General features: G+C 46.2%; 1 protein-coding gene across 1 annotated transcript in view; it reads left to right on the top strand.

The window, feature by feature from the left end:
* PAIP1 (poly(A) binding protein interacting protein 1) overlaps positions 1-24715 on the top strand; it is a 637739-nt gene that overhangs the window by 282745 nt on the left and 330279 nt on the right. Inside the window, exon 6 of the mRNA XM_086960605.1 lies at positions 14584-14709. Within this exon, the coding sequence (XP_086816731.1) occupies positions 14584-14709 (126 nt within the window). The remainder of the gene's footprint in view (positions 1-14583; positions 14710-24715) is intronic.

Below are 24715 nucleotides of genomic sequence, written 5' to 3'. Positions count from 1 at the left end.
GCTGTGGTCGGTTCAGTGGAGTCCGGTGGAGTGGCTGAAGGTGATGTGCTTGCTGGATGAGAAGTCTGGATCAAGCGTGTGGCCGGCGTAGTGGGTGGGGGTGTTGACCAGTTGCTTGAGTGCCAGGTTGGCGAGGTTGTCCAGCAGGTCGGCAGTGTTGCGGTCCTTGTTGTTCTCCAGGTGGAAGTTGAGGTCCCCAAGGAGGATGTAGTCGGCGGAGGAGAGGGCGTGTGGGCTGATGAAGTCTGTGATGTCTTCGCTGAATTGTGTGCGTGGTCCCGGGGGTCTGTAGATGAGGGTGCCTCTGAGGGTCGTCTTTGGGTCGGTGTGAATCTGGAAGTGGAGGTGCTCGGCGGCGGCGAAGGTGTCGTTGAAGTAGGTCGTGATGCGGATGGTGTTCTTGTGGACGATGGCGATGCCTCCTCTGGTCTGGTTGACGCGGTCCCTCCTGATGTTCTTGTACCCGTCTGGGATGGCGATGGCGATGTCGGGGGCTGAGGAGGCGTTCATCCAGGTTTCCGTGAGGAAAGCGAGCAGGTTCCAGAGTTCCACGGCGTGCCTGTGGACGGAGCGGGTGTTGAGCAGGATGCACTTGAGGTTGCTGCTGGTGCTTGGCTTGGCGGGTGCGGTGCATGTTCGGAGGCAGGTGAACTTGCAGGTTCTGCAGGTGAAGGGTCTGTGAATGCGTCAGCTTCTACTTCGTCGACGACGGTCTCGTTGACGGCCTCCACGTCTACGAGCGTCTCATTGGCCTTTAAGACTGTCTCGTCGACGATTCCTATCACTTCATCGTCGACGAAGAAACCAGTATCGTCGACGAAAGCCATCAAAAATTCTTCATCGGCGACGAAAACTCAGTCGACCAAAGCTCCGTCGACGAGGGCTCTGTCGACAGGGGTGTCTTCTGCGTCGACTACTTCGTCGGCGGCTTTGCCGTCTATGGTGCTTCCATCTACGGCGGCTCTGTCGACGGTCCTTCCGTCGACGATGGATCCATTGAAGTCATCTTCATCGACGGCCATTTCAGCACCGTCAACGATACCGTTGACGGCACCGTCGACGGTGGCACCATCCTCGTTTGCCTCATTGCCTCTAGTGCCTTTGTCATCTTCAGGTTCTGCATCTGTCGCCACAGAACCTTCACACCATCGCCGTCAAATTCCATGCCACCAGTTGTCTGCTCCAGATCCGCAGCCACCTTCATCTATGTTTGCCACTGGCTCTGAGCACGATTCGGACTCTGGTAATGATGTGGATGACACTTTCAGGGGGGCACACAGTCCGTCAGATCTGATCATCAAAAGCCAAGATTATGGCAGTGACGACGACGGCGTCGACCAGGAGTCTCGAGCTGAGGAACAGTTAATCCAAGTTCCAACGGCTACATTGCCTTTGTCTCTGATTTCAAACGTCCATCATATGCTGGACGACTACAACCGGTGTTTTCCACCTACGCCATAAGGTACTTCAAGACCACCGGCTGCTGCGGCAGCTCCACACTCTGTTCCGCCACCTTTGCCACTGACGCCTTCACCCCAGGTTCAAACATCGGTCAAGATACACACAACTGTGTATCCACAGGATGATGATGATGATGTGCTTCCAGAACAGGAAGACGGAGGGGTCCATGATGATACGGTCAATGATGATGCCGCAACCGGCATGGCAGAGTGGGACGACTACCAAATACAGACACCCTCCCCTCCGCCAGGAGAACTTGGAGATTCCCCTCCAGTAGATATTGCCTGTTTTCATCAGCTGATGGATAGAGCGGCTCAGCGCTTCAAATTACCCAGGACACAGAGAGAGGAGTACTGTTTCCTCTACGATTTCAAGCATCAGCCATTCAAGCAAGTCCACACGGTTCCGATCATAGATTTTATTTGGAAGGAGGGAGTGAAGCTCATGCAGGCTCCAAATTTGTTACCTGCCCAAATGCCGCGCCTTGAGGAGAAGTATAAGGCCCCAACAGGTTCCCCAGCATGCCTGGTCTCTCACCCAGAACTTGATTCGGTGGTAACTCAGGCAGCACAACGTCGGTCCCGTAATCCAGCGTCTCCGATCACAGCACCTCCAGATAGAGAAGGTCAGCGCCTAGACGCTATTGGACGCAAATTCTCCACCATGTCTTCCACAACAGTAAGGGCGGCTAATGCCTTAGCCATCTTAGGCCGCTACGACCGGCAGATGTCGTCGGACATGTCTTCCTTTGTCAACCTCATCCCTGACGCTTCCAAAGCTGACGCTTTGCAAATCCTCCAGGACAGAGAAAGAACATCTGAAGAGATGATTGACTGCGCAGTCGATATTGCGGGCACTGGTTTCCGTCAGCTTGCTAGTGCGGCTGCCCTACGACGCCAAGGTTGGTTGAAGTCCACCTCTTTCCGGCAGGAAGTCCAGTCCAGGATCCTTTATATGCCATATGATAGTGAATCGCTGTTTGGGACACACATAGACGAGGCTCTAGCGTCCATTAAAAAAAAACACAGATAGGGCTCGATCATTGGGCACCTTGCAATTTCGGAAACGGCCAGTTTGGGGCGGACGCAGCACTTCTTCCACTTTTCGAGGAGGACAATCTCAATATCGCTCCTACAATCAGAGTAACCAACGTTACTCTTCCAACCAACAGCAGTCAAACCGACAACAGTCGACAAAGTCATATAGGGGAAAGTCTTCATATTGGGGATCCACTCCCAAACGCCAATGCCTTTTTTCTTCCCCAAGTGTTGGAGGCCGAATCTCTCTGTTCTATTCTCAGTGGTCCTCCATCACCTCAGACCGCTGGATTTTGGACATTGTGATGAAAGGACATACTTTGGAGTTCATCAATATTACTCCTCATATTCCACCGTCTGGCCCGCCTCCTCCCCATCTCAAGGAGCTTTACCATCAAGTCCGTCTTCTTCTTCAAAAGGGTGCAGTCGAAGTGGTTCCTGTGTCTCCGAGAGGCGAGGGGTTTTACTCTCGTTTTTTCCTCGTACTCAAGAAGACGGGAGATTGGCGACCAATTCTAGATTTGTGGGGTCTCAACAGATACCTAAAGAGCCAATCCTTACGCATGCTTACACTACTGGAGATCCTGCGCCGGATTACCTCCTCAAATCTCAATCCCGCCATCAACTGAGCCAAGACACTCGTTTTTGTCAAGATGTGTTTCAATCCCTCGGCTTAGCCATCAACGTCGACAAGTCACAGTTTGCACCAGCTCAAACAAGGAGTTTGTTAGGGGCAACCTTAAACACAGTGCTTTCAAAGGCATTCGTTTCTCACGAACGTCAACAGAAGATCCTACGCTTAGTGGCTCTCATTCGATCAAGACAGTCCGTTTCTGTCCGGACATTAAAATCATTTCTGGGAATGGCATCATCTTGTATTGCACTGATCCCACATTGCAGACTGCGGACGTCCCATTCAGGAGACACTGGATGTACAGTTGCGTCAGGTCTCCGGTTCTTTTAATGACCTGTTGACCGTTACCGCTCGCATGAGGTCAGCTCTGAACTGGTGGGCGCAGCCGACCAACCTGGCGACTGGAACGTCCTTCCTCGTCAACCCGCCAGATCTCACGCTCACAACGGACGCCTCTCTGAACGGCTGGGGTGCTCACCTTCAAGGCCTCTCCATCAAAGGCAAATGGTCTCCGCCCCAACACTCTTGGCATATCAACAGGCTAGAGTTGATGGCAATCTTTCTGGCACTCAAGTCGTTCCTTCCTGTAGTTCAAGGGGAGTCAGTGCTTATTCAGACGGACAATACCACCAGTATGCACTACGTGAACAAACAGAGCGGGACCAAGTCTCAACACTTGTCTCGACTGGCTCAGTCGATCTGGGATTGGGCTATCCGTTATCAAATAACCCTGACGGCGGTGCATCTGCCGGGCGTTTCCAGCATTCTGGCGGATTCCCTCAGCAGGTCCGCATTGTAGGAGAGTAGGCTCTGCAATCCTATGGTCACCCCAGATTTTTACTTTTTGCTTCACTGGTTTACGACTTTCCCTGGCTGTGGGCCTGCTAATCAGACCCACAGCCTAGCTGTTCTCTCTAAATTGACATCCATGTACTTTAGGTGCATTTACCAATTGGTATTGGGTCACTCTTGTAAGTCCTTGTACAGTGTACCATAGGTACCCAGGGCATAAGTGAACCCAAGGCCTACCAGGGGCTGCAGCATGTATTATGCCACCCCTGGCTGGCCATCCAAATCTGACACTACTGGCTGATCAATCAGCGGGGCAAGGTGGTGTATTCACCCTTTGCTTTAGATATAGTATGCCTATATCTAAACCTACAATGGATACATATACTCCTATAAGTCACTCCTATGGCAGGCCTTAACAATCCTGGAGGCAGAGTGCTTGGAATTATGTGAGATAGTGATCTAGCATGAGCTAAGCCTGTCTGCAGCTTTCGGAACCAAGTCCTTTAGCTGTTTCCATGATCACGCTATACCATATACTCTTAAGTGCATTATATTCTTCGCGGTTATTGCTAACTTTGGCATAGCATTATCAAAACATGTCGAGTAAGGTGTCATACGAATTGGAATACTACCCCTTCGCCAATTCTGGCGATGGGGGTAGCATTCCACTCTTTTAGAGGGACACGACATGTATGTAACTGTGAACCCCGGTTAAAGTTAACTCGAGCCTCAGCATCACAAAATGGATGCTGCCACCACAGACACAAGTCTGACCTCCTGCTGCTGGGAGTCCTTCCAGCGAGGGAGGCTTGGACAAAGGGTTTCCTGCCTTGGGAGGTGCTAGCACCACCCCAGACAGGATTTTGTGTATTGGGTAGGACAGGCCTGAAAGGAATGAGACATGCCTGGGGCACACAAGGTGCCCTGTGCATACACCGGCTCAAACCAGTTGCTGGGGCACTCCAGCCCCAGCTCTGGCGCGAAACCGGAAAAAGGATAGGGGGTGTAACCACCCCCCTTAGTGCATCTACCGCTTTGCCTACATCATGTTTATTCATCTTCTCCTTTCTAATTTAATGACTTGTTATATGTATGTCTTTGTACCTTTGATGAAAAACTCCTACTGATTTAGAAATGCATCAAAAGGCTTCTTAAAAATATTTATCAGCAATCTTCTACAAAATTCATATTTAAAAAAAATATATATATTTTTTATAAAATCAAACAAAAATAATAAATTTTGGTCAATGATAATTTGTGTATAGTGGGTTCCTATATCACTATTCGTTAATGTTTTGTGTGTACTAGTTATAGACCTTTTTCAAACTACCATACACCGGCTCAAACCAGTTGCTGGGGCACTCCAGCCCCAGCAAGGAACCGGACAAAGGATAGGGGGTGTAACCACCCCCCTTCCTGGTCCCACCCATAGGAGGGACCTAGTTGATAGTACAGTCCCCTTTAGCAGAATAAAGGTAGGAGCTGGTCCCATTCCAAATTAGATTATCCTGAATTGAATCTACTAGGAGAAACTCTGGACTTCGACGTTCTGCTCCACAGAAGACTGAAGAAATCTCCCTTGTGGCCAAGGAGGGACCACAAGCAGGCACCATCAAGCGTTCCAGCGGTTCACTTTGTCGTCTTCCTGAGTGGATCCAGACTTCAGAGCCCGACGAGACCCGGACTTCAGACCTCTCCGACCTCAACCTACATCTGCAGCACAGCTGAGATCCGTGGGTGCGACGAGACATGTGGGACCTGCCATCTTGAAGAAACTGCACTTCGCTTCCAGCACGACTTCAGAGGCATCCTCGACAAAGTGCTTTGGGGATTGAGAAGCCCCAGCCCCGAGCAGCTCCTGCACAGAAGAGCAGCCCGCCAGCATCCACGATATCTGCGTGGGGCCCTTTTGCTTGATTGCTGCTTTACGCGTTGTCTGGTCACTTGCCGGCTGGCTAGTGGCCTCCTAGACGACGATCCTTGAAAACTACACCGCTGGTCTGGTTGCTCCAGACTGGCCCTTGCTTCCCTGCAAAGGAGAAGCACCCTGGACCCTCCTGGTCCGCACCAGATGCCGATTCCACTCACCGCGTGGGTTGCCTTTGCCAAGGCCTGTTGACGCAGAATCCGGAACCAACACCGCCGACAGCGAGAGCCTGCGTGGGGCAGCTCGTGCCTCCATCCTGGTCGTCGAAGACACCTCCTGGTCCTCGTGGCTGCAGAGTCAAGCGTCCACTCTTCACCTGATCGCGACGACAGCATCTGGTTCCTTCCTGGTTCCACTCCAGTCACTGGCTAGTGACTGTGAACATTTTCCCCTCTGCTTTCAGGTATCCATCTTCCTTGATTCACCCTTGGATCACTCCGGACATCTTCCTCCTGGTCGCCTGCAGCATCTTTTCTTCAAGGCTCCATTGACTTCAACGCAGAAACCCAACGCACTTTCACACCTATGCACCTGCAGCCTGTGGGTGAGGTAACGAGAGCAATTGTACTGTCCATTGACTTTGTTACGCATCTCACGCGTGAGTTCACACTCTGCAAACGCGTTCCATGGGCCTCCTATTACTTAAAGTTAGGATAGTGTAGTCCCAGCGATCCTACAGCCTCTGGACAGCTCTATTCCTTCTATCGACTTTCTCAACCCACTTACTTAGTATATGGTTTGACGTGCCCCTAGGGCACCATTGTAATTTGTGCGACTTATTGTATTTTTCTGAAGTCTTGTCATGTGCTTAGCCCTCTGATCTTATAAACAGTTCAGAGGTGTTTGTTATTAATAAATATACTGTTTATTTTCTTAACCTGTGTGGTGTCCTTTCACTTGGTATTCAAGGGGTTATGTGTGGTAAAACAGCTGGCTTCACATGCCAAAAGAGTTTAGCCTAAGACTGCTTTGTCCATGCTACCATTAGGATAGCTGGTCTATAAGGTTGACTTACAACCAATCACCATAAGGGTTGTTTGGACTGATACATAGTGATCACTAGAATAGTGAGCACTGCATATCAGGCCAACTTCCCACACGCATCAACAACACACGAGTAGGAGCTACATCAGCCGACTCTGGAACTTGTGTTTCACCGATGAGGTCGTCCGTCGCTAGACCTCTTTGCGACACCAGAGACCTGGAAATGCCCATCCTACGCAAGTTGGCATCCCCCCCGGATCGTGAGGGAATGCCCTTTTGATCGATTGTTGCGATCTATTCGCTTACGCCTTTCCGCCGATCCCGTTAGTGCCACGGATGCTGTGGAAGATGCGGAGGCAGCCCTGCCACATACTCCTGATCGCCCCTCGATGGCCCAGGCAGGCGTGGTTCTCGGAGTTGCTCCTTCTGTCCCAGTGCGAGCCCATTCCTCTTCGTCCTCGTGCAGACCTCCTTACGATGGACAGAGGCCAGATTTGCCATCCAGATTAATCCACTCTACAATTGTCAGCATGGAACCTGAGCACCTTGAGTTCGCGCATTTAAATATCTTGCGAGACTGTAGAGAGATCCTCGCTCATGCTAGAGCTCCATCTACCATCAAAACTTACAAACTCAAGTGGAAGAGGTTTTGTCATTGGTGGGTGGCGGCAAATGTCCATCCAATCCATTCTGCTCCGGAGCAACTCCTTCCGTTCTTTTTGAGTCTAGCTCAATCTGGGCTCTCGCATGCTACCTTGAGAGTTTTCCTAGCAGCAATCTCTCGTTTCCCGCAAGATGGCTCCTCCTCCCTCTGCTCGTCCAGAATTATCTGTCAGTTTTTCAAAGGTCTTTTCCAGAAGTTCCCGCCTCTTCGGCGCCCTCCTCCAACGTGGCATCTAAACGTTGTTTTAACACAACTAATGAAAACGCCAATTGAGCCCATCCATAGGGCGGACCTAAAGTTCCTCACCTGGAAGGTTGCTCTTCTTCTTGCTCTGACCTCATCTCGTCGCGTGAGTGAACTCCACGCCTTTACTATCAAACCATCAATTCTTCAATTCAAACCTGACGGTGCCTACGGACTTCCATCTAAATGAGCATGTGTTCTTGAAAACTTTCTTTGCTGAGCCAAAGTCTCCGGCTGAGCAGCGATTGCATTCCTTGGACATCAAATGATGCCTTAAATTTTACATAAGCAGAACTGCCCCCTTCCGCAGGTCCGACCAACTGTTCATTGCTTACGGACGTATGCGTAAGGGGCATCCAGTTACCAAGCCAACAATTGCCCGTCGGATTTCTTCAGCCATTGTCTTCTGCCATCAACAAGCTGGCATGCCTTTGCAGTCTTCAGTGAGGGCTCAGTCTACCAGGGCAATGTCTTCATCCACCGCCCTGTTTGCTGGTGTGTCGCTTCATCAGATCTGCCGTGCAGCCACATTGTCCAGCAGGCACACATTCACCAAGCATTACTGCTTGGACGCCACCAATGAGGCGGATACTGCAGTGGGACATTCAGTACTTCGTCATCTTTTCAAATAAGATGAGCCTCTGTTCCCTCCTACTTTGTTTTTCTGTGATTGCTATCAATGCTTCCATGACTGTATTATTACTGTCTTTGGGCTTTTCCATGCTTTGCTTAGCAATCTCAGCTCTTCGGAGGTTACTGCTCTCTACTCTCTTTTTAAGCACGTGAATGTATGAAAGACACCCCTAATACTGGAGAAGAACAATTGTTACTTACCTGTAAACAGGTGGTCCAGTATTGGTGTCTTTCATAGATTCACATGCGACCCACCCTCCTCTCCTCAGAGGCTCTCTTCTCCTCATGCACTCTGGGTCACTTTGGTGCTACGAAAATCTGAGGGCTTGAGCTTCTGAGGAGAATGTTTCAGAGGGTGCTGGCGCCTGATTGGCTGTAGTTTGGACTAACATAATGACAGTGATATGTTGCAAGTGTTTTCTCTCTCATGCATTCCTATGTAGGAATTGTTTTAGAGGTTTTAGTTGTGTATTTACCTCTATTATTGCTATTGTTATGTACCGTGGGACTCCCACTTCGACGACGGGGAATATTCAAGCATGTGAATCTATGAAAGACACCAATACTAGAGAACCACCTGTTTACAGGTAAGTAACAATTGTTCTTTTCTTTCATCCGGTCCACCGGTTTGCATCGCTCTATGGCCAATCCGTTGGAGTCTGCTGTTTGTCCGTGGCTCTCCTTTGCAAGGATAGAGGCTCACTTTCTCTGGGTTTCTACCTCTTATGGTTTTTCATGGAGAGTCCTTTCAGCCTCACCTCCTTGTCTGTTTCAGTTCTGCATGATTCTGCCGCTGCAAATGTCCTACCTGTGGGCGGCTTTGGTCAGTGACCTGTCGCTGTACTGAAGCACGCAGGGCTGCCATGGCACACTTCTCCTATGTTCTATGCGCGTCTGGTGGTTGCTCTCCACTTGTATACATTGTTACGGAGGCTGTTGCTTTCTGATGCCTGGTTCTCCCCATCTTTTCCGTGGTGGGTAGTGCTTTTCGTACTTTATTCTCGCATGGTGGCATCTTAGCCACTTGCGCCGCTGATGTACATTGCCTTGTGCCTTGCTTTCCTGGGTACTTCCCCTTCACAGGTTTTTCCCCTTCCCCTGTTGTCATCTGAGCAGGAGATTTGGCATACTTATATTTCGGGATGTTGCTGCTGCTCTCTGTAGAGGTGCTCTCCTCAGGACGTTCACTTTGTCTGTGTTCTGGTATGCACATCTCTATACAATTCCTGTCACTCTATGAACGTTTCGTACTAGTTCCTCCTGTACTGGTCGACCTTCCAGTTTGCTTTGCGGGGGACCGTAGCTCCTCCCTGCCGAGTGGCTGGTGTCACTTATAGATCTGGCCTTTATCTGTCCGGTTCTGCTGCTAAATGGCTGTTGATGCCTATGGTGCACTCTTGTTTCTTGTATGCCACTCCTCCTTATGGCTGAGTCTTCTCCTGATGTTTGTTCTGTCTGGCGTCCACATTCACCTAGGGGTCACACACACTAGGTCCTTGCTGCGGTGTCCGTGGGCTTGCCATGGACTTCTCGTAGGTGCAGTCCTTAAATTCTGTGTGGGTTCGCTTCCAGATCCCTTTCACAGGTTATATACCTGGTGAGGCATCTCTTGCATCGGGATTATTCTCGCTGCACTTCTTGTGCCTTTCCTTTACGTCCAGTGGTTCTGGCTATACACACGGTCTAGCCTGTGTACTTCTGCCTCACGCATGTACTTTTTGTAGTCATGATTTTGTTTTTGATGTCCGCCCTTTCCAATGCCTCTTTGGGAAGGAGAGATTGCGCACTATCAAGTCTGGTGTCTCTAGTGAACTCTTCCTGGGCATGGTCAGCATCCTACCGCTGCTGTCCCTGGTGTCTTTGATGGTGCTCTTCCACAGTGCTTCTTCCACTGTGAGGCATGTTCAACCTGTGTACTTGGACTCGGTCATACCGTCTTGTCCTCTTTCTGGGCCCTTCTCTTTTGCACACCTGTCGGATCCTGCAGATCCCTCGGTTCCTATGATCGGTTCCTTTTATTTTCCTGAAGCTTTGGGCTCCCTCGTTCCGCACTGCTCCTGTGGTTCTGTGCTCACTTTCTACACTGTACTCTCATGAGTTTCCATGCCGTCCCTCGGCGGCCTGTGATCTTTTGCCTCCCACTCTGTCGCTCCTTGCAGAGCTTCTGGTCTTTGGTTGGCCACTGTGTCATGGCTGCCACCACTGTGTTTCGGCAACCTTTTGTCGGTTGGGTTCTTTTGGAACTTGATGGGGTTCAGTCGCAGACCCGCCACCTGTGGGGTATGGCTTTAGTATCTATTCTAAGTTAAGGAATCTGCGGCTAGATGCCTCTATCAGATGTATGAGTTACTTACCTTCAGTAACGATGTATCTGGTAGAGACACAGTCTAGCCGCCGATTCCTTAACGCCCGCCCATCCTCCCCGTTCTGCGAGGACCTTTTCAGGTTGGGTTTTCTGCTCTCACCTCCCCTTGGGTGGCTTTATCTTACTGCAGGATGACATCCTTCATCTTTCCTCCTCGGGAGGATGGTTCTTTCTGTTTTCCCTGTTTTGCTCCTCCCATTCTAGTGATGGGGCAGAGGGTTCATGTCTCCTCCTACATTCCTACACCTTGGTTCTTCTAGTGTGAGGTCTTCTAATGTTGTTCTTCCCTCCCTCCCACCTTTTTCGTTGTTTTAAGGGCTCTTGTCTTTGACTCTACTACAGGCAATTGGCTTGGGGTCTCCTTCACTTAGCCTCAGTCCAATAGTTCTCTTACAGAGGTTAAGGCATGCCTAGTTTTGCCGACCTTTGGTGGATTGTTTTTAGTTAAATAGTTCAGGTCTTGTTGTTTTGTCACGGTCGGATCTTGTGATTGCTGGCTTTCTGTTGTCTGCCTTGGCATTTTTTTCGTATTTAGTTTGCCTCGGGGGTGGGCGATGCCGTCTCTTTTGCAGGACTGCTTCTCAGAGCGCTGCTTGGCTCTTTCTCTTCAATTGCTTCAGTGTACAGTGCTTCTTACTGTCCCTTATGATTATGTTTCTCACCATCTCATTCTTTTTGTTTCACTGATTTTCATAATTTTTTCACACACTGTTACCATACTCTCACAGTTTTTGGTGGTGGCTCCGCGTTGTGGCGTGGAAAGGTTTCTCTGAAGAAAACGGACGTCAGCATGCCGGGATGGACTTATATGGCTTCGCTGACGTCATGTCCGCAGACGACGTCAGGGCGGAGCCATGCAATGCCGTCCCCCTACACCCAGAGGTGCAGCTGTAAAACAAATCCGGATCCAATCTGATGTCTGGGGATATTCTAAGTTGAGGAGTCTGTCTAGACTGTGTCTCTACCAGATACATTGTCTCCGAAGGTAAGTAACTCGTACTTTACAACACTTAATGCTAGCAAGGAATTAAGAAAAAGTGACTCCATTACGTGGCAAAAACTCAGTAATTGATTGCTGCGTATCTTAGGATAATTTATGTCTGTGGATCTAATTAACATATTTTTGCTTCTGGTAAGGTTCAAAGGCCATCCCTGCATTAGAAATGTGCAGGATTGGCCCAGAACATTCAGTACAGACTAACCGTATACTGCACTTACTTTGCTGCATTCTTTTTGTAGATGAATGGTATGTCTTGCTGCATCGATCTGGACAGGTCATCCCTATTTTCAGCAAGAACTGCACCACAGCCCTTTTCGAAGCTCGACCAGCAAAAGCCTCATTAATGAAGGGGCCTAGCTTCAAATAGGGTTGTTTGCTTTCGCGACAGCTGTTGGAGAGCAGCACGGTACAATGGATTTGTAATAATGCTGCCTATGGCCTTTGGTGGCAAATTCATAATTCTTAGTCCTCTAGGCAGTGCTACCAGCTGCTTCTCTGGTCCTGTCGGGAATTCCCACATTTTAAGTCCTCTTAATAGTGCTGCTACCTTCTTATCTGGTTTCATTGGTAATTCCCATCTCTTAGTTCTCAGGAAAGTGCTGAAGCTGCGTCTCTGTTCATACATCCATTACACTCTAAACATAAACACATCGGTAAAATACATCATTTACAACGCCAATAGCTCTAACGCTCACAAATGCGAGACCTATTGCATTGTAAATGCTTGTTTTTCTTTTATAGCATAGGCTTGATAGATTGATCTCTTCGGTCTTAGTCACCACCATGTCAAACAGCGTTTTATAGTTTTGTAGTATTAGAAGGGTCGCTTGGCATCTCACTGGGTTCTTTTGCTACGGATATCTTTTTTTTATTCACCCCCGCTTCCTGTGCATATCCCACCTATTTCTATCAGGGATCTGTCCATTGGGTACTTCAGGCCAGACTTGCTTTTGTGGATATTACTTTGCTGCGGCGTTATTTATCGCCCCCTTCATAGCTATAATGTCTTTCTCACTGCGTCTCTCGTAATAGATCGATCTCAAATAATCAGGCTCAGAGGGTCTGCAAGATTCAAACAGTGGAGATGGTGATCTCATGTCGGTGCCTGTACTGGTTGCAGGAACCCCCTGACCTGGATCATTAGGTGTGCCTTAAACCACAGCCTGTGCCTTACTCAACAGCATGGTGGTCCTTTAAACCTCTTTGGGGATTTCTGCTGATATTTGTAAGCCATTGCCATGCATTGCGTCCCCTTTGCCTGCTCATTCTGTCTTTCCTGTCGCTCTCTGGACCCAGAGAAACCACTTTTCTCCGCTCCTCGCTAGCTAGTCCAAAGCATGTCTCTACCGTTGTAGATAGCAGTGAAGGTCCACAATGTAGCCTCTGCAGCCCCCCTGTTGTTGATTGCACGTTATTTGCTGTTTTGGATGCTGCAGAGCAGAATAGGGCATGTTATATTTATTATAGTCGTGCTTTAATAGAAGGTGCTTTAGCATTCGAAGTATGAGAGGTTGAAAAGAGTGACAACCTGTTTAAGTATTCGTCTTAAGTGCAAGTTAAATTAACTGCTGTTTTGAGAAATCTGGCAGTGAGGTAAAATGAATTTTTTGAATAGTGAAACAAAATCGGAAACAAAGAGCAAGTCATTATTTCAACCATGTTAGAGTTACATGTTAAATGTATTAGCTGTGTTTCATTTCTTCAGACAAAAGCCATTCACCAAGTTAGTTAAATGATATGGGGTTTATGCTTTCAGGACAACATTGTCACTCTTATAAACACAGGATTACAAAAGCCAATTAAGTTGAGGAAAGTGTGCGTCACCATGTTGTACCCATGTGAAGCAGTTGTGATAAATTAGTCTCTGTTTAGCCTTCTGTTATATGACAAATTAAAAGGGATCAATTTATTCAGTACCCATGATTATGTTGGCAGCTAATTTGTTCAGGTGTCTCAAGATGTGAGAAGCAAATTTACCAAAGTGTTATTTGATCGTTTTCATCCCAATTTATTCAACAGAGCTCCTAAAGTTATATGTGCTTGATGTCAGATACCAAGCAACATCCCGTACTGTCTCAGAAAAATAAAAGCCAGGCGTTCTATTGGTACCTGAGTCAAGTTTGGGAACTTCCTCTTTAAAATATTGTTGAAAACATCACTGATTTTGACATATTGTTCATTCATTTCATTTTGTTCAATCCCTTGTTTACGATCCTAAAAGTTGTGTTTTGCTGCCTCGAATGTGCTTCATGTACATGTAGCTTTATAGGAAAATATTAAATGGACTGCCTTCCAGCAAAGGGGAAAAGTGAGGTGTGGTTAGGGATGTAAATTGGTGATTATTTTTTTGATAAGCAAATTTTTATTGATTTTAAAAACACAGGAACAATTCAGCCAATACACGGAAATCACAAGTATGAGTTCATTCTAACAAGCACTGTACCCCCCAATAACGTTTCCCATAAAAGTACATAGACGGAATTTGGAACCAGGTTTAGCAGGACCCCTACACATTCCCCAACCACTTAACCCGCACTCTGCGGTTTATCGTAACGAAATTGGTGACTATTAAACTACAACAAACATTATGTAGAGCCAAAACTCACATCTTTACGTTTGCAGTAACTGCAAAATTAACAGTATAGTTTGACCAAGTGGTAAGTTAATGTGAGGAATAAATCAAGCAATATTATTGATGGTTCTGTATGTTCTTTGTTAACGTGCATGTAAATAAGTAATGTATAAAACTAATATAATCCTTTCCACTCTTGAATTTAAATTTCTATGGAAATGTTTACAGAACACACTTCAGTATAATATAAATATCACTTGTTAATTTACAGGTTAAGGGAGCAAAAGGGCAGATTGCACGAGCCGAGGTCCTTCAGGGTGCTTTGTGGGATTTACTGACTGCCCTTTTTTCAAATCCAGTGGATAGTAATTTAATCTGTGCAGTAAAGTTACTAAAGGTATGGATATTTCAGAATAATTTTTTATTTTTATTTTAATAACTTAATATGCAAAGGTAATATGCAAAGTAACCTGTTAAGAACCTCCTCAGGTGCCCACCACCCTATCTACTTCATCCCCAGTGCAGACTGCGCAATAAATGACTACATTTAACCCTGTGAAATCTCAACTCTGTATGTTTTGAGAAATTTTCAGTTGGTAAGCCGAAATGATGAAATTTAGTATAAACATTTGCTCTGGTGTTTAGAGTGTGTCCAAGCAACATATTTAACTATATTTGTATTTCAAGTAACATTATTTAACTATATGAGTGCTTCGTGCTGGCACACTTGCAACTACATAATGCCAAACAAAACGGCCGTAAACCTCATTTAGGCTCTTGACTGGAAACAATTTCCATTTTCAAAACTTGTTTTAACCATGCTTTCTTCACCTTACATCTTTTTTTTATTTTTTATTTTTATTTTTTACTCCAGTTCAGTGTCCCAGAAATAAATTCCTTTTCTCATACATTATATAGATTTTTGTTGTTTGGATAAGCCCTCCTGGAATCCCAGGACTTTGAATTTCTTCTTTCACTGCATGTAATAGGTTTTTGATGGATACTTGTAAACACAGATTACTCCTCTTTAGAATATTTCCCAGGTGCCAGGCTGGATCCGGAAGTTTTCACAGTAGGGCTCCCATGCAATGTGAGTTGACTTCGTTTCACCCCAGAAATGACAAATCAGAGCCACATATAAGCACCACTCCTGTGCACCGTCAGTTCCTTTCTTTTTGCACTTTGAAGCACAGATCGGAGCTCTGTTTCCTCTTTCGTCGGTTTGACTTCTAGGGTGCAAGGGAAATGATGCCCCCACTTAATGCCACATGGTTCAAACAAAGTTGCATTGTCGTAAACAGATTTTGGTGATGGACTCGCACAAGGTGTGCATCTGGGATGGGCTCAGGACACAGCACCCAGTTGTTTGAGGAAGATGCCTTCATGCACACAAAGGCAGTGAAGTGTCACGTTCAAAGTTCAGGGTATTGACCTTTTCCCGAAGTCAAGGTCATGCAGTAAGTCGAAGTCCATATCAAAGTAGAAACACAAGGAGGTGAATGGGTTCTCAACCCCACCCAACCATTCTCTGCCTAAAGAGAAGTTGTGAGGGTGTCATGGTGCCAGTCAATCTATTTCCCGAATACGGAGCTAATCCCACTGTTCGGATTTCTGCACTATTTTGTGTCCCTCTCACACGCCTTGCACATCCATGGATCCGAAGAGGTATCCAGTTAGGTTACTGGCGGTGCATCACTCCTCTGCGCAGTCCGAGCCTCTGGAACCTGCCTTGGGTTTCATTCCAGTGGGGGAAATGGACTCTGGCTCCTAGTCCTTGAGTATATCCCCTGCCAACGGCTTTGGGACCAGCATCGGCAGAGGACTTGCTGTAGCCTGTGTCCAACCCTGAGCCGAATCAGAGTCAATGTTGACTGTTTCACACACTGACCCTGCTCCAGTGCACCTGATTCCTGATGAGTATGATTCAGACAAAACACTTTCTCTACCACAGAGCCATCCTTAGTTGCTCCACTAGCGTTTTGGTTTCAAATCTGACCATGGGTTGCCACCACTTGGAGAGGAAAATTAATATGATTTACCTCCACATAGTGATGACAACAGTTAATATAAAGATTTACAAGAGGTCAGTGGGCTTGATAACTTCCACTAATGCAGGTTTGAATTTCCCTCTTGGGCCACCAAAAGAGGAGAGTTCTTCCTTTGCTAGTTATAGACATGCTGCTGTGGGCCTGGATCTGCAACTTCCTACTCTTGAGATTAAAGTAAATTTGGTCACTGAAGGCCTTCATCCTGGGCCGGCTTCTACTGACAATCGTTCAACAAAGCCCAAACAGACACCCTTATTGGCACAAAGTCTAAACCTTGCTCTTGCTCACCAGAGAACAGGCTGATGACCAGACACCACTGATCAGAGCCAACCCACCACAGCTTCAGCCCACATCAGAGAACCTCTGAAAAGCACATACCCTTTCTACTACTAGAGGTGGGTGTTGTACTGTCCAAAGGTGTCATCAAGAGGGTGCTAGACTGGGAAATAGGGACGGGTTGTTACTCCTTCTTATTTCCCCGTAGGAGGCTTACATCCTATTTTAGATCTTCACCATCTTAATGCATTCCTGTGGAAGGTCAAATTCAAAATGCTCACACCGGTCCACGTTCTCTCTGGCCTGGGTAAATGCGACTGGATGGTAACCTTGAACCTGCACGACAAATACTTTCATTTGCCAACCCGCAGTCCCTCAGACACTACCTGAGGTTCTATGTTGGCTAGGAGCATTTTCAGTTTGCCATGCTCCTTTTTGACCTCATATCAGTTCTCGTTGGGTGTTCACGAAAGTGATGGCGCAGGTCACAGCCTATCTTTGACTTAGTCAGTCGTAGAACACGTCCAGTCTGTTAGAGCTTTATGCTATTCGCCTGGCGTTGAAGGCCTTCCTACCGTCCATGAAGGGAGGTTGGTACAGGTTCTCACAGACAACAGCAGCATCATGTAGTACTGCAAAAAGCTTCAGCATGCAGAATATTCTAACTGTGAAGGGTTTATGGTTTGATAGAGTATCCAACAGAAAGAGCATTACAAAAAGTAAATAACTTGATCTTTTGAACAGTGCATCTCTTCGGGATTCATGTGTTGTTCATTATTCCACTGGACTGTAAGGGTTCGGTCTGGAAACATATTTATTTTTCTGGTGTCCACCACAGGACAAGTCATTGTGACTTCTACTGATGTTGAAAATAAGTCAGCAATCCCCAGTATTTAGCAGCCACCTTTACATTTATTTTTACTGCCTTTGGGTTCAGAAATAGGGTCAAGAGTTATGGACTAAGTCATTGTAAAAAAGCACTTGATGCCATGACTAAAAGTTTAGAAAATTACTGATATCAAAGTTCGATATGGAATTGAGGTTCTCCAGTATTAGGGGTGTCTTTCATAGATTCAAATGCTTGAATATTCCCCGTTGTCGAAGTGGGAGTCCCACGGTACATAAAAATAGCAATAAATGCTAAAAATATATGTATGCGAGAATATAACATAAGAAAAAACTAGAAGTAAATACATAACTGAAACCTCTAAAACAATTCCTCCATAGGAATGCATGATAGAGAGAGAAAACACTTGTAACATATCACTGTCATTATGTTAGTCCAAACTACAGCCAATCAGGCGCCAGCACCCGCTAGAACCTTCTCCTCAGAAGCTCAAGCCCTCAGATTTTCGTAGCACCAAAGTGACCCAGAGTGCATGAGGAGAAGAGAGCCTCTGAGGGGAGGAGTGTGGGTCGCATGTGAATCTATGAAAGACACCAATACTGGAGAACCACCTGTTTACAGGTATAGTATTGTATCTATACTTATATAGTGCTACTGCCACCCTACGGGTATCCTGGCGCTTTTAGATATCCAGACACTTGGTCAGCTGGCTGATGAAGAGAGAGAATGGGACATGGATCAGAGTTTTGGGAAAAGCCAGGTTTTCAGGCCTTTCCTAAATTCGATTAATGAGAAACTCTGTCTGATCATTTGTGGTACCTTGTTACATAACTGTGCCCCTACCACACTAAAAGCCCTAAGTAACAATTGTTCTTCTCCAGTATTAGGGGTGTATTTCATAGATTCACGTGCTTGAATAGAGTAGAGAGCAGTAACCTCCAATGAGACTGCTAAGCACAGCATGGAAAAGCTCGATGACAGTAGTAATACAGTCATGGAAGCTTAAATAGCAACCATTGAAAAAATATAAAGGAGGAGGAAACAGAGGCTCACCTTATTTGAAAAGATGACGAAGTACTGCCTGTCCCACTGCGGTATCCGCCTCATTGATGGCGTCCAAGCAGTAATGCTTGGTGAAGTGTGCCTGCTGGACCATGTCGCTGCACGGCAGATCTGATGAAGTGGCACACCGGCAAACAGGGCGGTGAATGAAGACATAGCCCTTGTAGAATGAGCCCTCACCGAAGACTGCAAAGGCTTGCCAGCCTGTTGATGGCAGAAGACAATGGCCGAAGAAATCCAACGGGCAATCGTTGGTTTGGTAACTGGATGCCCCTGACGCAGTCGTCCATAAGCAATGAACAGTTGGTTGGACCTGCTAATGTAAAATTTAAGGCATTGTTTGATGTCCAAGGAATGCAATCGCTGCTCAGCCGGAGACTTTGACTCAGCAAAGAAAGTTTTCAAGAACACAGGTTCATTTAGATGGAAGGCACCTTAGGTAGGAAAGATGGGTTGGTGCGAAACACCACGCCGTCAGGTTTGAATTGAAGAGAAGGCGATTTGATAGTAAAGGCGCGGAGTTCACTCACACGACTAGATGAGGTCAGAGCAAGAAGAACAACCTTCCAGGTGAGGAACTTAATGTTCGCCCTATGGATGGGCTCAAATGGTGATTTCATAAGTTGCGACAGAACAACATTGAGATGCCACGGTGGAGGAGAGCGCCGAATAGGTGGGAACTTCCTGAAAAGCCCTTTGAAAAACTGGCGGATAATTCTGGACGAGCAGAGGGAGGAAGAGCCATCTTGCCGGAAGCGAGAGATTGCAGCTAGGAAAACTCTCAAGGTAGCAGGCGAGAGTCCAGCATGTGAATCTATGAAAGACACCAGGTAAGTAACAATTGTTCAAACGTCTGGAGTTGCTGAGATGTGAAGCAAAAATAAGACCAGGTTTTGTTTTGGGCTTCTACGCTGGGGTGGGAAGGGTAGGTTTGGCTGTCAGAATGCATAGTTTTGTGGTATGGACTATCACTGGGTGTCTTCGGAATTCATCAGTTAAAACAGATGAAGAATACTCCTTTTAGATTCTACAGAAATGCTACCATAAACTGGCACAGAAGGAATCTCAGAAATGTTGTAAAATCTGCTCCTTCCAAAAGAACATAGGTCTAGGGACTGTACCCCTAAAAAACTGGGCTTATGAGAAGAATAGGATTTGGATATTGTTGAGAAAACATAAGATACTCAATGACAGTGAGGACTTTGCGCCATTTCATCTACAAAGCTGGGCAAGATATTACCTAAAGCAAGATTGGACGAAACACCACAGGCCTTGTTCAAAAAGAACATTCCTTTCTGGACAAAGCAGTTAGTTAACCAGTTTGAATACAGCATACGAAGCTCGACCATACGCGACTCTTGGCGCAGTGCAATAATTCAGCCGATACATAAAACTGGCTCCAGATCAGCCCCATGTAACTATAGGCTGATTGCTCTAACGGATATTGAGGCTAAGTTTCTCGCCACTTTGCTGCTTGAAGATCTGAAAAACTGGGCCAACTCAAAGGACCTGATACCAAAATATCAAACGGGCTTTGTGGCTAACTCTGGCACATTGACTAATCTTCTAGCCTTATTTATCCTCATTGATAAAGCAAACAGTTCTTCTACTGCGCTCTTTTTCTGCTTTGTGGATTTTAAAGCTGTTTTTGATCACGTGCCATGGGAGGCGCTATGGGCTAAACTAACGAAATGGGGAATTCTGTCCAATTTACTGATTCCAATCATCCAACTCCATACTAACACCTGGATTCAAGTGAAGATAGGCTGTGGTTCACATCTATCCAGAAAAATACGACATCCAGGAGGGTAAAACAGGGATGTGTGTTAGCCCCGCTGCTTTTTAACCTGTTTCTATCTGACCTTTCAGCAGAATTAGATGCAATAAATAGCCACGCTCCGAAGTTCGGTGGTAGGCAGATCAGCAATCTCCTATATGCCGGTGATCTTGCTCTCTTCAGTCGTATGAGAGTCAGAACAGTGCCTGCTGAATACATTATATAGGGACTCCACCATGAACAACTTGCAGGTTAATCTAAAGAAAACGCAAGTAGTTATATATGGCAGGAAGTGTTATAGAGGTGGTGACTGGTCGTACAACAACCTTCAAATTTCGATGGGTAAAACCTATAATTATCTGGGGTTCTACATTGATTCAAGAGGCTTTTAATTAAAACATTGTTGTCAAATTGCCATGAAAGCCCTGGCACTTCAAGTTAGGCTCTCCAACTTGATAAAAAAGTGACTGGACCTTGCTTAGCGTCAATGCCTGAGGTAATGCGGGCCAAGATAGGTCCCACCTTGTCGTACGGTTATGCAATGTCTTTTGGCAAGCTCAGTATTGCACTCAACCAACATGTGACTAAAATCTATAAAAAGGTTCTACAGCTACCAAAAACCTCGTCCGCTGCCCAGATTTGCCTAGGGTTTGGTCTGGTAAATTATTCTTTACAAAGTGTAGGGGCCTTTCTTAACCAGTGCCACAAGTTGAGACAGGCTAGCGCTGGCTCACTCAGGTCCCTGTTATGGACTGATATCCGCATCAGCAACCCTGATGGGTCACACAATCTGTTTTTTAATGAATGCCTGCTAAAATTGTCAGCAAGTGAACTGTGGGCTCCCAACCCAAGTAAAGAAGCCTTTAAAGCAAGCACCAAGAAGCGAAATTAAGTGTGCGCCAGTTTGTCCGACGGAGAGATTTTAGCTAAACGAAAGCACACATGGGCAGTAATTAAATCTTATTAGTTGGACCCATCTTTGCCTCACCTTGCTAGCACATATTCTATACATTTAAAAGAGATTTTTGGCACTTAGGCTGGGTGAGTGGTATTTTTAAAAACCTATTCCTACCTGGCGGTGTACATCAAGCGAGGTGGGTGTGTAGGGGCTGTGGTCAATCGGAGGAATCTCTGGTGCACGTGGTATGTCTCTGTCCAACACTGTTGGACTTGCGTAGATCAAAATTGAGGCATGAGTGGAGTCAGTACCTGCAAGCAGGGTATCATTGCGGCCTTGAATCCAGAGAACACGCCTCTAAACATTAGGTTTATGATCTTTATCCTTCAGGCATATCCCAAGTTTAAGCAATCCATTAGTATCAATAAAATCACTGGAAAATAAGGTAACCGCCACAGGTGGTCACAACAATCTGTTCTCCCCCCCCCCCCCCCCCTCCCCCCATAAAAAGTAGCTGCTGCTTCAATTCGTAAAGCTAGTATCCTCCAATTAAAGTTCATTAACAGGAACCAGGCTAAAAAGACCCAATAGTTAACCCTAGACTGATCTCTGCTACTGATTAGCACCATTCAACATGCATCCATAATTTGCTCTGTAGAGTGCGATCCGGAATCCCCTGTGGTGGCAACATGTTGTTTATTTTTTATTTGCTTAGATGTTTTCTTACCACTTCACAGTTATCCAACTTTCTGGTCTTGACGGACTGTGAACATTTACGTACTTTAGAATAACTTTACTCAAGTTCTCATAATATGGCTACCTCACTTTTGAAGGGACTTTTCTCCAAGTGTATATTTTAATATATAAATGTACTCTTTGCCTGGGCTAGGAACAGTGAAGCGTAAATTGTTCAATTGCGGTTTCTTGATTACTGTAATGATCTTACATATCAAACAGTAGGCCATCAGTGGTTGCCTTAACTGAGCTCCATCTTAATTACAATAACTCTCTGAATAGGGTGTCTTTTTAAACTTCTACCGCATGTTAGGTGTTGGAGATCATGTTCTGCTTATTTGCACATGTGTCTTATTACTTTTTAATTTCAGTCTGCACTTGCTCGGTGATCGTTATCCTTTTAAAAGAGGCAGGTCGTAGATGTTTGTTTATTTTTTAAACTTTTTTTTAATTTTATACTTGTAAGGTTAGTCTAGTTAACCTGTATAAGAGTCAGACCCTGTATTGAGTAAGAGTTTTTGTACAAAGATTGTCCTTTTAGGTTGATTAATCTCTGCTCTCAGATAATCATGGCTAACGCGACTAGTAATTCGAATTTTATATAAAGTTTTAACCATGCAGCCATGTATAATTTTAAGGATAACTATTTATTGTTGTTTTGTTATGTATTGTATGCTGCTTTTAAGACCCTGGAGATTAAATAAAGTTTAACACCCAAGAATTTGCATCATTAGATTTAGAAAATGTGGACTTATCTAAGAACCACCATTAAACTTTTTGCTGTCGTCGAAAAAGTTTACAAACCCAATGTGGCATGACCATAATTTGCCAGAGCTCAGAGAATTGTACTTTTAAAGACAAACAAATAGCCTGGAACATTTAAAAGTTGAATCGGCGCCAGTGAGCCACATGGGTTGAAAACAAAAGACACCAGGTGCTGAACCTTCCCACTCTGTCTCGACTCCAAAATGGGATTGAAGGAAATAAAAGCAGAAAAGCAAAGGCCTTAAAAAGGAAGGGTGAGTTGGTTATCATCATCAAACAATCTCTCTTGAGGTTAAGAAAAAAAAAACATTATTTTAAGGTGGAAATGGCAACACTCCTCCAGAGTTTTAGAATACTTACTAAGACAACAGGAGAAAACCCAGTGAAATGACGTCCATAGACCTGGGGGCTCACTTAGTAAAACCAACACCACATGAGGAACACAGGAATATTTAAATGATTAAAACGAGCACCTCGGGGAGAAAGCCAACGTGGGGAGAAAGATGTGTGCCAAGAGATGTAGTAAGGCTCATCAGAGGAGAATATGGACTCCAATTCATCAACAAGATCGTCCCCTGCTGATTATATATCAAAATATAGTATGGTAGTCAAAAGAGCAACAGACAACTATAGGGTACAGCTCAAGGATGAATAAGCAAAAGCTTGCTTATTACCTCAGCGAATTGTAATGAAATATAAACAGAAAGCATTGTTCCCATAAACGCCAACATGCATTTTTTTTAAAAACCGATTTTTATTGGTTTTTTCAAGGTGACATCATGGGAAAAACAGCTCAGAGGGCACAACAGATGATCAAGTGGTGCAATTAGAGGCCAGTGCAGGTCTCCCCCCGCTTAGTGTCATAAGGTCCTTCTTCCCCTCCCAGCGTCGAGCCTCCCATCGGGTAGGCAACAGGTATTTCCTTCCGCCATTTCACCTCCCCTCCCATGTCTGTAGTTATCCCAGAGCACCTCCTCAGAGTGGACATCCCAGCAGGATTCCTCATGGGAATGCCACCCTCCGCCACGCCTCCCCTCCCCCTAAGAAACACACCCCCACATCCCTCCGGCATGCCACTGCCTCAATAAAATGTCCACTCGTATCCACCTAAGGCATCCCCCGTGTTCCAGAACCCCTACATCCTGAACCCCAGGGGTCAATATTGTGGAGAGAGTGGAAGGAAGCCCTCAACTAGTCCTCCCAGGCCCCACGCTATGCTCAAGCCTGCGAGGAATCGCTGGATTCAGTCGCCCGGTGTTGCGCCCAACTCCCCCAGCGGGTCTTCTGTGTCCTTAACCAGGTGATTCACCAAGTCCACCAGTGCCACTCATTCATGCGCCATTTCCATCGCCTTTTCATTCCCGGTGCGCTTAGCCATTTGTAGTCTGCAGGTCCCCTCACTCTCCGCCCATTTCACTGGTTCCCCATTCCATCTCAGCAGGTTAGAGGCTTGCTTTAACTTCCAGTGAATAGTAAGCTCCTTCTTTGCCAATACTAACCCCAAATCGATAAATTTACTAGTAACTTTTGTCTTAGCAGTATGCGGGAACAAATGCAACAGGCAAGAACCAGGTGTCCGTGCTACCTCTCTCTCCGTCACTGTGGTCAGTCCAGTCGTCACCCCTCTCCAGTATTCTCCCAGGTGGGGGCACTCCCAAAACACGTGAAGGAACCCTGCCCCCTCCGGGGTACACCTTGGGCAGGTGGACAATACCACAAAGTACTCATTAATTTTCCCGGGTGTTAGGTAGGCCCTATGCAATACATAGAAGTGAATTAATTGAAAGCGCATATTCCTATTGCCCTTCCTAGCCCGTTCTAGGATCTCTCCCCATGGTTTCTCTCCGAGGGCCTTCCCTTAAGTCTGCCTCCCATTTAAGGCTTAAAGCTACCAGAGGCTATTGTAAGTCATGCGTGATCCGCCCATCGAGACATGTAACCGCCTTAATAGTCCCCGCTGCCTTCACTATGTACTGACATGCCAGGAACGTCTTG

Source organism: Lissotriton vulgaris, chromosome 3_1 (genome assembly GCF_964263255.1).
Source record: "Lissotriton vulgaris chromosome 3_1, aLisVul1.2, whole genome shotgun sequence".
Lineage (NCBI taxonomy): Eukaryota > Metazoa > Chordata > Amphibia > Caudata > Salamandridae > Lissotriton > Lissotriton vulgaris.
This window is presented reverse-complemented; position numbering and strand designations above follow the sequence as displayed.